The 17,320-nt window shown below is 49.5% G+C and overlaps 1 protein-coding gene across 1 annotated transcript; it reads left to right on the top strand.

The window, feature by feature from the left end:
- The first annotated feature begins 222 nt into the window (after window positions 1–222).
- Window positions 223–17,206, top strand: LOC133464061 (polycystin-2-like). The gene is made up of 12 exons (XM_061746028.1): window positions 223–272; window positions 338–429; window positions 884–998; window positions 1,637–1,807; window positions 2,982–3,052; window positions 9,848–10,015; window positions 10,641–10,759; window positions 11,762–11,966; window positions 13,327–13,522; window positions 15,180–15,283; window positions 15,357–15,495; window positions 17,138–17,206. Exons 2-12 carry the CDS (start codon window positions 377–379, stop codon window positions 17,204–17,206), a joined length of 1,410 nt encoding a protein of 469 aa, XP_061602012.1. The 5' UTR covers window positions 223–272; window positions 338–376.
- The last annotated feature ends 114 nt before the right edge of the window (window positions 17,207–17,320 follow it).

Here is a 17,320-nt window from a genome sequence, read left to right on the forward strand (position 1 = left end):
TGGACCAGGACCAGGACCTGCACCAGGACCAGGACCAGGACCAGGACCAGAACCAGGACCAGGACCAGGACCTGGACCAGAACAGGACGGTCCTGGGAACCAGGGTAACGGAACCAACCATTCTAAAGGTTCTTCAGAGTTGTGGTTCTGGTTCTTCTAATGGTCCTTGTGGTCCTGGTTCTGTTTCAGGGACCAACCAGCCGACATCCCCAGTGACATCCCCAGTGACATCACCAGTGACATCACCAGTGACATCACCAGTGACATCACCAGTAAGATCCAACACTAACCTTCAACAGTTACAGAGTTAGCGTGATGCTAACGGCTCGTCCAACAGCTGCAGGTCGTGGTCCAGGAGGGAAAACTGGACCTGATCATGAACCCGGTCTTCCTCAAACTGATCCAGGTCAAGTGGAACCTGTACGGCAGGTAACGTCCCTGAATCACATCAACGTTTATTTACACGGGACAATGCATATTAATGAACATTAATCAGTGTAAATAACCAGGTTTTAGCAGAAATGCTAGTTTCACCCGCCGTCCCCACAGAAAACATAAAACTATTCAGTCAGACAAAACAATCAAACAAGGGAACAAACATAACACATACATAGTAGTGTTGAAGAATATTATCAAAACCAGTTGAGAAGTCGCTGTGGTGTAGAGAGTTTTAGTCTGTGGTGTAGAGAGTTTTAGTCTGTGGTGTAGAGAGTTTTAGTCTGTGGTGTAGAGAGTTTTAGTCTGTGGTGTAGAGAGTTTTAGTCTGTGGTGTAGAGAGTTTTAGCAATAAGCCAGGTGTGAGCGGCTCCAACCGTTGGTTTGTGTGACGTCATCGCTGTCTCACGCTAACGGGACGTTTGTCCGTCCGTCTGGACCCCGACAGGTTGGGGGCGTGGCTAAGACTCATCTTCAACTTCCTGTTTAACGTCTCCTGGACAACCGTCGCCATCTCTGTCTCCGTCCACCGAGACTCACCTGATCGCTACGTCCTGCCCAAGGTGACCAGTGTCTCCCCTGTCTGTCCTACTTTACCTGTCTCACCTGTCTCACCTGTTGTTTTGGGAGAAATCTCACTTATGGTTCGGGAGCGGTCGGCTGTGCAAAAATGAATCGGACACACACTCGCTTTTTCTATAAGATATGAATACATTTATTAGCAAGCAGTGCACACAAAAAGACTCACACACAACTGCCCTTTGCTAGGATAACTCTGTGTCAAGTTATCCTCAGCAAATGACAGAGCAACAGACAATTACACAAGGCTTGGCCTAATCTCTTACCTCCACACAGAAAGACTGGAGAGCCGACAGTCCAAAAGTAGAGCGGCCAGAAACCCTAGCTGGGCGTCGCGCACAAACCCGCAGCAGACTCTGAATCCGGACCTCCGGCTCTCGCGTCTTTATACCTTTCTCGTGGAGGGGGTTGCCCCTTCAACCCCCGCCTGCCAGTTCTCACGCTAAGGCTTGGTTCACACGGGACTGAGCTTCCCGTGTGAACAAGCGCTTCTCACAGTTACAATAATACTAAACAGCAGGTGCAGACTGTGTTTTGGGAATTCAGGACATCTTCAGGACACAAAACATATTTTTTCTCCCTTCACCTGTCCCTCCCCCTCACCTGCCTCCCCTGTCCCCAGGACTGGTGGCGAGTCCTCCTGGTCGTCATGGCGATCCTGCTGACCCTGCTGGAGGTCTTCAGGGAGGTCCAGGACATCCTGGTGTCCAGGAGGAAGCTCCGCCGGTGGAGACAGTGGGAGGAGCGTCGTCTCCATGACGACCTGCGCTGCTGCCACCCCATGTGGCCTCAGGTAGGAGAACAAACCTGGTGCCCTGGTGCATTCTGGGAGTTTGTTGAACAGGAGAGGAGCAGAAAAGCTGAACGCTGCCTCCCCACGGTGGCTTTGAGTTAAAGTCACTGTTTTTCACAATTTTGGTATTTAAGTTCCTGTTTTATTTTGAAAGCCCATCTCCTGTGGTTTAAGTCTTGACTTCCTGGTTCCGTCTGCCTGATTGTCTGCTCTGTACGTCTGGTCTTTCCCTCGCTGTTGGTCGTCCTGTTCTTACCTGTCGGTTAACCTGCTGCTTCCCAGGTGACAGGAAGACGATGGAAGTTAAAGCTGCAAGCAGCGATGAACGGATGAACGGATGAACGGGCCCTCGCACTCACGGCCACCGCCCCCATAAGCATATCAGAAAAGACACCACCCACGACTTCCTATGTCAAACCATTCAAAAGTTATGGCAGAGAAAAGTATTCTAGGGGGCGCTGTTGAGCCGTTAGGCCACGCCCATTAATGCAAACCATGAAATATCAAATTTATCACCAGGCCTGGCTTGCATGCAAAATTTGGTGCCTTTTGGGGAACTATCAAATATGGACCAATCAGATGAAGGGTGGGCGCGCTTTTTGGCGTCTAGCGTTGCCACGGTAACACTTTTGAAAGAGAAATGTAATGCGTGTAGTCGCAGGATGGAGACGCATATTTTGATGTATAACACACCTGGGTTCACGATACGGTTCGGGCCGTATTAACTGCCGAAGGAATGGCAAAAATTGCGCAAAAATTACGCGATGATTTCAAAATGTTCAAAATGTCCGACTTCCTGTTGGGTTTGGGCCATGGCTCCAAGAGACTTTTCTTTAAGTTGTGACATGATACAGGTGTGTACCGATTTTCATGCATGTACGTCAAACCGTATTGTGGGGCTTGAGGCACAAAGTATTCTAGGGGGCGCTGTTGAGCCGTTAGGCCACGCCCATTAATGCAAACCTTTAAATATCACATTTTTCACCAGGCCTGGACTGGTGCAAAATTTAGGTCTAGGGTCTGGTGAGGATCTATCGTGAGAAATAATAAAAATTCCTACAGATACATTAAGGCCCGAGCACTGTCAGTGCTCGGGCCCTAATAATAATAGTTAGGGCCCTAGCACTGACAGTGCTCGGGCCCTAATGATGGTTTGATGTTTGTGTTTCTGCAGGAGATCCATTTCCTTCTGCAGCAGCTCAAACGGGTTCAGAGGACGAGAGGAAGCTACAGTCTGGACCTGTGGTACAAACACACACACACACACACACACACACACACACACACACACACACACACACACACACACACACACACACACACACACACACACACACACACACACACACACACATAGCTAGCCTAGCTAGGTCGGCTAGCGTTTCTTTTAAGAGCGACTACACCTAGCTGCACTCCAGACTATTTAACATCCGCTCACTTTCAGGCAAAGGACATTTCCAAGTTTCTCATCACTGACCACGAGTAGGACTTTTAGAGTTTGACAGAAACAACAAAACTTTGTCAACTTTCGGTTTGTTCATATCTGTCTGGTGATGATCTATCGTGAGAACTGGAAACTCTTACTAGTTTCTGGTGATGATCAATAGTGAGAACTGGAAACTCTTATTAGTTTCTGGTGATGATCAATAGTGAGAACTGGAAACTCTTATTAGTTTCTGGTGATGATCAATAGTGAGAACTGGAAACTCTAACTAGTTTCTGGTGATGATCAATAGTGAGAACTGGAAACTCTTATTAGTTTCTGGTGATGATCAATAGTGAGAACTGGAAACTCTTATTAGTTTCTGGTGATGATCAATAGTGAGAACTGGAAACTCTAACTAGTTTCTGGTGATGATCTATCATAAGAACTGGAAACTCTTATTAGTTTCTGGTGATGATCTATCATAAGAACTGGAAACTCTTATTAGTTTCTGGTGATGATCAATAGTGAGAACTGGAAACTCTTACTAGTTTCTGGTGATGATCTATCGTGAGAACTGGAAACTCTTATTAGTTTCTGGTGATGATCAATAGTGAGAACTGGAAACTCTTACTAGTTTCTGGTGATGATCAATAGTGAGAACTGGAAACTCTAACTAGTTTCTGGTGATGATCTATCATAAGAACTGGAAACTCTTACTAGTTTCTGGTGATGATCTATCGTGAGAACTGGAAACTCTTATTAGTTTCTGGTGATGATCAATAGTGAGAACTGGAAACTCTTACTAGTTTCTGGTGATGATCAATAGTGAGAACTGGAAACTCATTAGTTTCTGGTGATGATCAATAGTGAGAACTGGAAACTCATTAGTTTCTGGTGATGATCTATAGTGAGAACTGGAAACTCTTACTAGTTTCTGGTGATGATCAATAGTGAGAACTGGAAACTCTTACTAGTTTCTGGTGATGATCTATCATAAGAACTGGAAACTCTTATTAGTTTCTGGTGATGATCAATAGTGAGAACTGGAAACTCTTACTAGTTTCTGGTGATGATCTATCGTGAGAACTGGAAACTCTTACTAGTTTCTGGTGATGATCTATCATAAGAACTGGAAACTCTTACTAGTTTCTGGTGATGATCAATAGTGAGAACTGGAAACTCTTACTAGTTTCTGGTGATGATCTATAGTGAGAACTGGAAACTCTTACTAGTTTCTGGTGATGATCAATAGTGAGAACTGGAAACTCTTACTAGTTTCTGGTGATGATCAATAGTGAGAACTGGAAACTCTTATTAGTTTCTGGTGATGATCAATAGTGAGAACTGGAAACTCTTACTAGTTTCTGGTGATGATCTATCATAAGAACTGGAAACTCTTACTAGTTTCTGGTGATGATCTATCATAAGAACTGGAAACTCTTACTAGTTTCTGGTGATGATCAATAGTGAGAACTGGAAACTCTTATTAGTTTCTGGTGATGATCAATAGTGAGAACTGGAAACTCTTACTAGTTTCTGGTGATGATCTATCGTGAGAACTGGAAACTCTTATTAGTTTCTGGTGATGATCTATCGTGAGAACTGGAAACTCTTACTAGTTTCTGGTGATGATCTATCATGAGAACTGGAAACTCTTATTAGTTTCTGGTGATGATCAATAGTGAGAACTGGAAACTCTTACTAGTTTCTGGTGATGATCAATAGTGAGAACTGGAAACTCTTATTAGTTTCTGGTGATGATCTATCATGAGAACTGGAAACTCTAACTAGTTTCTGGTGATGATCAATAGTGAGAACTGGAAACTCTTATTAGTTTCTGGTGATGATCAATAGTGAGAACTGGAAACTCTTATTAGTTTCTGGTGATGATCAATAGTGAGAACTGGAAACTCTTATTAGTTTCTGGTGATGATCAATAGTGAGAACTGGAAACTCTTACTAGTTTCTGGTGATGATCAATAGTGAGAACTGGAAACTCTTACTAGTTTCTGGTGATGATCAATAGTGAGAACTGGAAACTCTTACTAGTTTCTGGTGATGATCAATAGTGAGAACTGGAAACTCTTACTAGTTTCTGGTGATGATCTATCGTGAGAACTGGAAACTCTTACTAGTTTCTGGTGATGATCAATAGTGAGAACTGGAAACTCTTATTAGTTTCTGGTGATGATCAATAGTGAGAACTGGAAACTCTTATTAGTTTCTGGTGATGATCAATAGTGAGAACTGGAAACTCTTATTAGTTTCTGGTGATGATCAATAGTGAGAACTGGAAACTCTTACTAGTTTCTGGTGATGATCTATCGTGAGAACTGGAAACTCTTACTAGTTTCTCCACACTGGTCTTTTGAGTCTTTAGCCATAAAACTGAATTGGCTCTCTAACTATTACTGTTTACCGTCCACCTGAGCCCAATTCTGACTTTATCAGGGATTTATTTTATTTTCTTACTTACATTTCATCCCTCTCAGTGACTATAATTGTAATTAGTGACTATTTTACCAAAGACTTTATTCTGGATTGTCAGCCTGTAATTGCAGCCGTTTATTGTTTTCCCACCCACTCCAAAGGTCATATGTTGGACCTTATCTGCTGCACCGCTGTTACTATCTCCCTAGTGCTTATCAACTCATCTCCCCATCTCTGAGCACAAGCGTATTCAAATTTAATGTCCATATCAACCTGTCCAAAGGTAAATTGTCTTGAACCATCTCTTTTTGTAATATCCAGGACATTGATTCAACTGCACCGCTCTCTGGAGTCACAAATCTCCCTGACATCGTCCTGTAATCTGATTACAACAACAGCGTTCACAGTCCGCTAGCCCCTATAAAAACATGGATGGTCTTTTACCCATTAACCCCCGTCTTTACGTCTGAACAAACGGCTGAAAGCCAGAGGGTGTCAACTGGAACGACTCTACAAGAAAACTGGTCTCTCTGTCCACAAAGACATGTTTATGAATCACATTATTCTTCTATAAGGACTCTCTCTCCACTGCAAAATCCAATCACTGCTTATTTGATCCGTCTCCGTCACGGTAATTCACAAGCGTTAATTTCCCAGTTCTGCTTGACTATCTCCCTGACCATCTTTGCTCAACTGATGTTTGCAATCCAGTTGCAGCATTCTTTAAGACAAAGATCAGCAGTATGTATCAGCAATAAACCCCTCATATCTCATCCTTCCAGGAGTTCAAAATCCCTCTTTCCCAACTGCTCTGCAGTTTAAAACTTCCGTTTGCAGCTGATATATCTGAACTCATCCATGAATCTAAGGGCCAATCCCAATACACCCCCTACTTTCTACCACTAGCCTTAAAAATCAAGCCACAAACTTTTAGGGCCCTTGTAATCTTCCCAGGTCAGTCCCAATCCCCCCACTACTCCTACTTTCAGCACCACCCCTACATTTAGCTGCTACGTCACTGCGTGGTTTACGTTCGGGTACGTAAGCGACTGCGTAGTTACGTTTGCACAAACGTCACACCAGATCAGGAAGCTGAGAGATAAAAGCTGTTTTAATTTCAGCTGTAGCTGTTAATAAGCCACTTTATTAAGTTTTAATATTTTTTCAGGCGTAAAAGTAACCGTACGGCGTAGGGTACGAGGTAGGGTACGACGTAGGGTACGGCGTAGGGTACGGGGTACGGTGTAGGGTACGGCGTAGGGTACGGGGTACGGTGTAGGGTACGGTGTAGGGTACGGGGTACGGTGTAGGCTACGGCGTAGGGTACGGTGTAGGGTACGGTGTAGGGTACGGCGTAGGGTACGGCGTAGGGTACGGGGTACGGTGTAGGCTACGGCGTAGGGTACGGGGTACGGTGTAGGGTACGGCGTAGGGTACGGGGTACGGTGTAGGGTACGGCGTAGGGTACGGGGTACGGTGTAGGGTACGGCATAGGGTACGGCGTAGGGTACGGCGTAGGGTACGGCGTAGGGTACGGGGTACGGTGTAGGCTACGGCGTAGGGTACGGGGTACGGTGTAGGGTACGGCGTAGGGTACGGCGTAGGGTACGGCGTAGGGTACGGCGTAGGGTACGGGGTACGGTGTAGGGTACGGCATAGGGTACGGCGTAGGGTACGGCGTAGGGTACGGCGTAGGGTACGGGGTACGGTGTAGGGTACGGCATAGGGTACGGCGTAGGGTACGGCGTAGGGTACGGCGTAGGGTACGGGGTACGGTGTAGGCTACGGCGTAGGGTACGGGGTACGGTGTAGGGTACGGCGTAGGGTACGGCGTAGGGTACGGCGTAGGGTACGGCGTAGGGTACGGGGTACGGTGTAGGGTACGGCATAGGGTACGGCGTAGGGTACGGCGTAGGGTACGGCGTAGGGTACGGGGTACGGTGTAGGGTACGGCATAGGGTACGGCGTAGGGTACGGCGTAGGGTACGGCGTAGGGTACGGGGTACGGTGTAGGGTACGGCGTAGGGTACGGCGTAGGGTACGGCGTAGGGTACGGGGTACGGTGTAGGGTACGGCGTAGGGTACGGGGTACGGTGTAGGGTACGGCGTAGGGTACGGGGTACGGTGTAGGGTACGGCATAGGGTACGGCGTAGGGTACGGCGTAGGGTACGGCGTAGGGTACGGGGTACGGTGTAGGCTACGGCGTAGGGTACGGGGTACGGTGTAGGGTACGGCGTAGGGTACGGCGTAGGGTACGGCGTAGGGTACGGCGTAGGGTACGGGGTACGGTGTAGGGTACGGCATAGGGTACGGCGTAGGGTACGGCGTAGGGTACGGCGTAGGGTACGGGGTACGGTGTAGGGTACGGCATAGGGTACGGCGTAGGGTACGGCGTAGGGTACGGCGTAGGGTACGGGGTACGGTGTAGGCTACGGCGTAGGGTACGGGGTACGGTGTAGGGTACGGCGTAGGGTACGGCGTAGGGTACGGCGTAGGGTACGGCGTAGGGTACGGGGTACGGTGTAGGGTACGGCATAGGGTACGGCGTAGGGTACGGCGTAGGGTACGGCGTAGGGTACGGCGTAGGGTACGGGGTACGGTGTAGGGTACGGTGTAGGGTACGGTGTAGGGTACGGGGTACGGTGTAGGGTACGGCATAGGGTACGGCGTAGGGTACGGCGTAGGGTACGGCGTAGGGTACGGCGTAGGGTACGGGGTACGGTGTAGGGTACGGTGTAGGGTACGGGGTACGGTGTAGGGTACGGCGTAGGGTACGGGGTACGGTGTAGGGTACGGCGTAGGGTACGGTGTAGGGTACGGGGTACGGTGTAGGGTACGGCATAGGGTACGGGGTACGGTGTAGGGTACGGTGTAGGGTACGGGGTACGGTGTAGGGTACGGTGTAGGGTACGGTGTAGGGTACGGGGTACGGTGTAGGGTACGGCATAGGGTACGGCGTAGGGTACGGCGTAGGGTACGGCGTAGGGTACGGCGTAGGGTACGGGGTACGGTGTAGGGTACGGTGTAGGGTACGGGGTACGGTGTAGGCTACGGCGTAGGGTACGGGGTACGGTGTAGGGTACGGCGTAGGGTACGGCGTAGGGTACGGCGTAGGGTACGGCGTAGGGTACGGCGTAGGGTACGGCGTAGGGTACAGGGTACGGTGTAGGGTACGGCGTAGGGTACGGGGTACGGTGTAGGGTACGGCATAGGGTACGGCGTAGGGTACGGCGTAGGGTACGGCGTAGGGTACGGGGTACGGTGTAGGCTACGGCGTAGGGTACGGGGTACGGTGTAGGGTACGGCGTAGGGTACGGCGTAGGTTATGGCGTACTGTGTTTCAGGAACGTCTGTGATTGGCTGGTCTGTGTGTTTCAGGAACGTCTGTGATTGGCTGGTCTGTGTGTTTCAGGAACGTCTGTGATTGGCTGGTGTACTGTGTTTCAGGAACGTCTGTGATTGGCTGGTCTACTGTGTTTCAGGAACGTCTGTGATTGGCTGGTCTACTGTGTTTCAGGAACGTCTGTGATTGGCTGGTCTACTGTGTTTCAGGAACGTCTGTGATTGGCTGGTCTACTGTGTTTCAGGAACGTCTGTGATTGGCTGGTGTTCTGTGTTTCAGGAACGTCTGTGATTGGCTGGTGTTCTGTGTTTCAGGAACGTCTGTGATTGGCTGGTCTACTGTGTTTCAGGAACGTCTGTGATTGGCTGGTCTACTGTGTTTCAGGAACGTCTGTGATTGGCTGGTATCTCTGTGTTTCAGGAACGTCTGTGATTGGCTGGTGTACTGTGTTTCAGGAACGTCTGTGATTGGCTGGTCTACTGTGTTTCAGGAACGTCTGTGATTGGCTGGTCTACTGTGTTTCAGGAACGTCTGTGATTGGCTGGTATTTCTGTGTTTCAGGAACGTCTGTGATTGGCTGGTCTACTGTGTTTCAGGAACGTCTGTGATTGGCTGGTCTACTGTGTTTCAGGAACGTCTGTGATTGGCTCGTCTACTGTGTTTCAGGAACGTCTGTGATTGGCTGGTCTGTGTGTTTCAGGAACGTCTGTGATTGGCTGGTGTACTGTGTTTCAGGAACGTCTGTGATTGGCTGGTCTACTGTGTTTCAGGAACGTCTGTGATTGGCTCGTCTACTGTGTTTCAGGAACGTCTGTGATTGGCTGGTCTACTGTGTTTCAGGAACGTCTGTGATTGGCTCGTCTACTGTCTCCTCATCACGTCCTTCATCGTCCACCTGGCCGACGTCTTCCACCCCGTGGACTTCCTGCACGTGCTCAGTCTGCGCCTGTTCTCCATCACCGTCATCTTCCTGTGGCTGCGACTCATGAAGCACGTCAGGGCCTTCAGGTCAACAAACAAACATGGATTACATTACTTTAACAATAAACTCAATCAATTGAATTAAAGTGAAAATATAACAAGATAAAAACTGAAAAAACATCTTTCCATCCACCTGAGCCTGGAAAAGCTCCCCAGGGTTAAAGTTAGGGTGAGGGTTAACGGTTTAGGTCAGGGGTCAGGGGTCAGAGGTTAAGGTTAGGGTTAGGGTTTAACTCTGGTATAAATGTTTCCTCCTGTCCTCCAGACTGATGGGGCTGTTCATCGTCATGCTGGTCAGGGTTAGGGTTAGAGGTTAAGGTCAGGGGTCAGAGGTTAGGGGTTAGAGTTAGGGTTAGAGTAGTTTAACTCTGGTATTAATATATAAATATAAATATATGTTCCAGGCTGATGGGGCCGTTCATCGTCATGCTGGTCAGGGTTAGGGTTAGGGTCAGGGGTCAGAGGTTAGGGTCAGGGGTTAGAGTTAGGGTTAGAGTAGTTTTACTCTGGTATAAATGTATAAATCTATATTTCCTCCAGGCTGATGGGGCCGTTCATCGTCATGCTGGTCAGGGTTAGAGGTCAGAGGTTAGGGTTAGGTTTAGGGTTAGGGTTTTACTCTGGTATAAATATAAATCTATATTTCCTCCAGACTGATGGGGCCGTTCATCGTCATGCTGGGGAACATCGTGGGGGACGTGATGCGTTTCCTGTTCCTGTACCTGGTGATCTTCATCCCGTACGCCTGCAGCTTCTGGATCATCTTCGGAGGTCAGAGGTCAACCCTGATGACATCATCATGGGGGGGTCAGAGGTCAAACCCTGATCACATCAGCTGTGTCCCAATTCAGGTTCTGGTCCTTCTGAGGACGCGGTCTTCGTAGGCCACGCCTTCCAAGACCGTGAAGGCCGTACGGAAGGCTGGACGGACGCTAGTGAAATGAGACGGTCTAGCCTGTGGGGGATTTCCTGGTTGGAAACCAGCTGTTCCCGCCTTGTCCTACGTCACTAAACAAAGTAGAAAGAAAGAAAGAAAGAAAGAAAGAAAGAAAGAAAGAAAGAAAGAAAGAAAGAAAGAAAGAAAGAAAGAAAGAAAGAAAGAAAGAAAGAAAGAAGGAGGAAGAGAGGCGTGTCCGCCGGCGCCGGCGGAAATAATATATTTTTCTGAAAAAATTTCAATCTGAAAATATTTTTCTGGAAATAAATATTTTTCTGACTGTGCGCAATGAATGTTGGGATATGGTGGTGGAGGAAACAACGATGGGTCCTTCAAATAGCGGGAAAAGAAGCTGCATTTGAAGGACCTTCCAAATGGGACAGCCTTCGGCGCCGCTGTGACGGAATCGGCCTTAAATCCAGCCTTCGAAGGACGCAGCCCTGAATTGGGACACAGCTATCATCATGGGGGGGGTCAGAGGTCAACCCCCTGATGACATCATCATGGGGGGGGTCAGAGGTCAACCCCCTGATGACATCATCATGGGGGGGGTCAGAGGTCAACCCCCTGATGACATCATCATGGGGGGGTCAGAGGTCAACCCCCCTGATGACATCATCATGGGGGGGGTCAGAGGTCAAACCCCCTGATGACATCATCATGGGGGGGGTCAGAGGTCAACCCCCTAATGACATCATCATGGGGGGGGTCAGAGGTCAACCCCCTGATGACATCATCATGGGGGGGGTCAGAGGTCAACCCCCCTGATGACATCATCATGGGGGGGGTCAGAGGTCAACCCCCCTGATGACATCATCATCCTCCTCTCCCTGCAGGCTCCGCCTCCGTTCCCAGCATGCAGTCTGTGTCGGGGCTGCTGTTCAGCCTGTACCGCATCACGCTGGTGGACGAGTACGAGTTTGCTGCCATGGCAACGGTGGACGCCGTCATGGCCCCGCTGCTCTGTGGGTCGTTCCTGGCAGCGTCCTCCATCCTCTGTGTCAACCTGCTGGTGGCCCTGCTGACGGAGACCTTCCAGAGGTGAGACCTGGACCTGGACCAGGACCTGGACCAGGTCTAGAGACCCAGACCTGACCCAGACCCAGACCCAGACCTGACCTAGACCTGACCTAGACCTGGATGTTCCTGGCAGCGTCCTCCATCCTCTGTGTCAACCTGCTGGTGGCCCTGCTGACGGAGACCTTCCAGAGGTGAGACCTGGACCTGGACCAGGACCTGGACCAGGTCTAGAGACCTGGACCAGGTCTAGAGACCTGGACCAGGTCTAGAGACCAGGACCTGACCCAGACCTGACCCAGACCCAGACCTGACCTAGACCTGGACGTTCCTGGCAGCGTCCTCCATCCTCTGTGTCAACCTGCTGGTGGCCCTGCTGACGGAGACCTTCCAGAGGTGAGACCTGGTCCTGGACCTGGACCAGGACCTGGACCTGGACCTGGACCTGGTCCTGGACCAGGTCTAGAGACCTGGACCTGACCCAGACCTGACCCAGACCCAGACCTGACCTAGACCTGGACGTTCCTGGCAGCGTCCTCCATCCTCTGTGTCAACCTGCTGGTGGCCCTGCTGACGGAGACCTTCCAGAGGTGAGACCTGGACCTGTACCAGGACCTGGACCTGGACTAGAGACCTGGACCTGGACCTGGACCTGGACCGGGACCAGGACCTGGTCTAGAGACCTGGACCTGGAACCAGACCTGACCCAGACCTGACTCAGGTCACGTTTTTACAAACTGACAGTAACAAACAGTAACTTGCGTGTCAAAAACTCATAACTTAGCCACTATAATAAAGAATAATATATACATAATAATAATGTAATAATCCGTGTATATATCACGACAACGGATCTCTTTTGATTTTGCAGAGTACAATATCCGTGGCACCAACACGGAATTATAACATTTCCGTGTTGGTGCCACGGAAAATAGTGGTGAGAGGTCGTGGCCATTTCACAGACTTTTGTGAGATCAGGTTGCACTAGATGTTTGTTGGTTTCTGGTTCCAGGGTGTACGATAACTCGCAGGCTAACGCCGTGTTTCTGGTTCCTGTACGATAACTCGCAGGCTAACGCCGTGTTTCTGGTTCCTGTACGATAACTCGCAGGCTAACGCCGTGTTTCTGGTTCCTGTACGATAACTCGCAGGCTAACGCTGTGTTTCTGGTTCCTGTACGATAACTCGCAGGCTAACGCAGTGTTTCTGGTTCCAGGGTGTACGATAACTCGCATGCTAACGCCGTGTTTCTGGTTCCTGTACGATAACTCGCAGGCTAACGCCGTGTTTCTGGTTCCAGGGTGTACGATAACTCGCAGGCTAACGCCGTGTTTCTGGTTCCTGTACGATAACTCGCAGGCTAACGCTGTGTTTCTGGTTCCAGGGTGTACGATAACTCGCAGGCTAACGCCGTGATGCAGCAGGCCGCCGTCATCCTGCAGCTGGACGAGTCCTTGCCCTGCCTCCGCCGTTTCTACGACAACCAGTACATCTCCAAACACTGCTCCCCATTGGTCGATGACATCACAGGAAGCTGCCGGCGGCACCAGGAGCTGGGCAGCGTCCCGGCCCAGATCAAGGTGAGTGGGCAGCGTCCCGGCTCAGATCAAGGTGAGTGGGCAGCGTCCCGGCTCAGATCAAGGTGAGTGGGCAGCTCAGATCAAGGTGAGTGGGCAGCGTCCCGGCTCAGATCAAGGTGAGTGGGCAGCGTCCCGGCTCAGATCAAGGTGAGTGGGCAGCGTCCCGGCTCAGGTCAAGGTGAGTGGGCAGCGTCCCGGCTCAGATCAAGGTGAGTGGGCAGCGTCCCGGCTCAGGTCAAGGTGAGTGGGCAGCGTCCCGGCTCAGGTCAAGGTGAGACGGCAGCGTCCCGGCTCAGATCAAGGTGAGTGGGCAGCTCAGATCAAGGTGAGTGGGCAGCGTCCCGGCTCAGATCAAGGTGAGTGGGCAGCGTCCCGGCTCAGATCAAGGTGAGTGGGCAGCGTCCCGGCTCAGGTCAAGGTGAGTGGGCAGCGTCCCGGCTCAGATCAAGGTGAGTGGGCAGCGTCCCGGCTCAGGTCAAGGTGAGTGGGCAGCGTCCCGGCTCAGGTCAAGGTGAGACGGCAGCGTCCCGGCTCAGATCAAGGTGAGTGGGCAGCGTCCCGGCTCAGATCAAGGTGAGTGGGCAGCGCCCCGGCTCAGATCAAGGTGAGACGGCAGCGTCCCGGCTCAGATCAAGGTGAGTGGGCAGCGTCCCGGCTCAGATCAAGGTGAGTGGGCAGCGCCCCGGCTCAGATCAAGGTGAGACGGCAGCGTCCCGGCTCAGATCAAGGTGAGTGGGATCGGAGTGAAGCCTTGGTGTCATTTTTGATGGTGATTTTAAATTCGATAAACAGATTGGGTCTGTAGTATAAGGTGCTTTTTTTCAGCTAAGGCTCCTGGCCAAAGTAAAGCCCTACCTATCTCCTAAAGACTTGGAGAGGGTCATTCACGCTTTTATTACATCACGGCTAGATTACTGCAACTCCTTGTATGTGGGCTTAGACCAGCGTTCTGTGCAACGCCTGCAGCTGGTGCAGAATGCTGCTGCTCGATTGTTGACTGGAAGTAGAAAGCGTGACCACATTACCGGTTCTGGCCTCCCTGCACTGGCTTCCTGTTCACTACAGGATTGATTTTAAGATTCTGCTGCTTGTTTTTAAATCACTGAATGGCTTGGCTCCCCAATACCTTACTGAACTTCTCCACTCTCACACACCAGCCAGAGCTCTGACGTCGTCAAGTCAGTTGCTTTTAGACGTCCCTAAATCCAGGCTTAAAACTAAAGGTGACCGAGCTTTTGCGGTGGCCGGCCCTAAGCTGTGGAATAGTTTGCCACTAAATGTTAGATCTGCCCAGACCCTAGAGGTTTTTAAGTCTTCTTTGAAAACGTATTTATTTTCTTTGGCTTTTAGTGTGTGACAAATTAGTTCCCCACATCTGTGTGAAGTGATTGTGCACTTTATGTGTCTGTTCTTTGTCGTCTATTCTCTATTTTCTATTTATTATTACTATTTTATTGATCATTTTAGTATGTTAGTGATTTTATTGTTTCTACACTGTGTACTGTGTTTTTCTTTTGGTATTGTTTTATTTTCTTGTATGCTGTACAGCACTTTGGTCGACCTCGGTCGTGTTTAAATGTGCTTTATAAATAAAATTGACATTGAAGGTTCTGCTCTGAAGTTCTGCCGGTCATGGTCACGTCTTCATGTCCTGCAGGAGACTCTGGACCGGTTCCTGGTTCTACAGGGGGACCGGGAATCAGAGACTCTGGACCGGTTCCTGGTTCTACAGGGGGACCGGGAATCCGCCCCACGCTCACGGTGAGAAAACAAAACCACTTCCTGTACCGAAGGTTGAACCGTGAGCAGCTGTAACATCGTCTGTCCCTCCCAGAGTCCAGACCATACCGGAGCAGAACCACGACATCCAGGACCAGGAGCTGCAGAGACAGGAGCTCCAGGACCAGCAGAGACAGGAGCTCCAGGACCAGGACCAGTTCCAGGACCAGTTCCAGGACCAGCAGAGACAGAAGGTTCAGGACCAGGACCAGGTCCAGGACCAGCAACAACAGGAACTCCGGACCATCCGAGCAGAGCTGAAAGAGCTCCGGACTCTGGTCCAGCAGCTGGTTCATAACAGGACCGATGTTGTTCCTGATGAGGCATTGTAACAGCACCGTGGTCGACCTGAATATCAGCTTCCTACCCCCCCCCCCCCCTGCAGAAGACGACACCTTGGAAGTGCCTCAAACAGACTTGGAACACTAGAGCACCCCATGGGGTGATTTGGAACTTAGTGACAGTCATGCCAAACGCCCGGTGGGGACATTTGGCCACAGATCACATCCAACTGTAAATTACTTTTCGTCTGTCACTTGGCTTGTGTATCCCTGCCTTTTGCGCCTTGAATCTACGGTATAAAAGTCTTGTCGTTGAGCCACTCTGGGCCGGCATTTCAACCAGACACTCGTCTGTGTAGATCCGCTCACCGCCGGCTGAATAAAAACTCACTATACCACGAGCGGACTTATGAACTGATTTTGATAAATTCCTCAACAATTTGGTGCCGTGACCCGGATGGCAATAGATCTTCGATGGAAACTCCTTTTCCAGAACAACGGCACAACCAGTGACTCTATCTAAATATTCAGAGGTAAGGGATCCACTTGCTAAATCCCAAATTATTATTGCTGAGTTGTTGTCAAAGGCTGTGGACTGGACTCCCAGAAAAAAGGTTGACGTCATCCTCAAATTTTAGTTAAGTCCGCTGTGTGGTTGTGAGCAAGGGGTTATTGGGAAGGTTATTGTAGAGATGTTTAGGAATGCTGGCAATTTCATAACACTTGAATTTGATTGTGTTGTGAGAATGCTGTGGTTCTCCTGCCTTAGAATTTGACTCGCTCTTCTACAAAGGTTTAATATCTCGGGTAACATTAAAGAGAGAATGGCCAGAATGCCACGTTGGTCTGAGTACCAAGAATAGTCCAGTGGGACTTATAGCATATGCAGGACTTGAGGTCCAAAAGAAGTGTTTGCAACACTGAGATATTTGTGGGAAACGGACATATATGTAGAAGAACTGGTTTTTTATAAGTGGGGATGATTTGAATGAAACCCACATTCTTGTACCCGTGAATAGCACGCATGTCCGACAGTGATTGCTAGCTGATCACAGCTAGCAATCACAGATGAGCAAAGGGGGAATGTGTCAGATAGTGTAGAAAGACTGATAAGCTCCAAGATTTGCATCCTATGAAAAAATATTGCAAACATTATCAACACTTCCCCCCACTGTGACCTTTTTGAAGCTCTGCAAATAGACTTTATTCATATACCAAAATGTGAGGGATATGAAAATGTTCTTGTATGAAAATGTTCTTGTGTAGAGAATTTTTAAACTGGACTTAAATGGACAATGTTGACACCCGTCAACACCCATTAGGAAGCACAAACTCACGCCTCATGAAAGGATTACAGGTAGACCTATGACTATACCAAACAATTCAGTTCTATGTATGAAGAAGATGGACTTCCATGCCATGGATGAATCCATGATATAATTTTATTCTGCTCTAACCTCTGCCGTTCAGTCAATCCACAGAAAAGTGAAAGCTGTCCAGTCTCTTTCTAGTGGCAAACCGTGCCATAACCTCCAACCCGGAGACTTTGTGTCAGAGAAAACCTCGCTGGTCCAAGGCTCAACACGTCCTGCACCACCGACACTCAAGTGTGAGGGACGTCTAACCTGGTTCCACGCATCCCACTGCAAGAAAACAACACCTCCACCATGCACCAGAAACCAGCTGATTCCTTCTTCTTCCTGTGGCTCCTCGTCGGAGCCATTGAAAGAAACAACGC

The sequence above is a fragment of the Cololabis saira genome, chromosome 17 (genome assembly GCF_033807715.1).
Source record: "Cololabis saira isolate AMF1-May2022 chromosome 17, fColSai1.1, whole genome shotgun sequence".
NCBI classification, from domain to species: domain Eukaryota; kingdom Metazoa; phylum Chordata; class Actinopteri; order Beloniformes; family Belonidae; genus Cololabis; species Cololabis saira.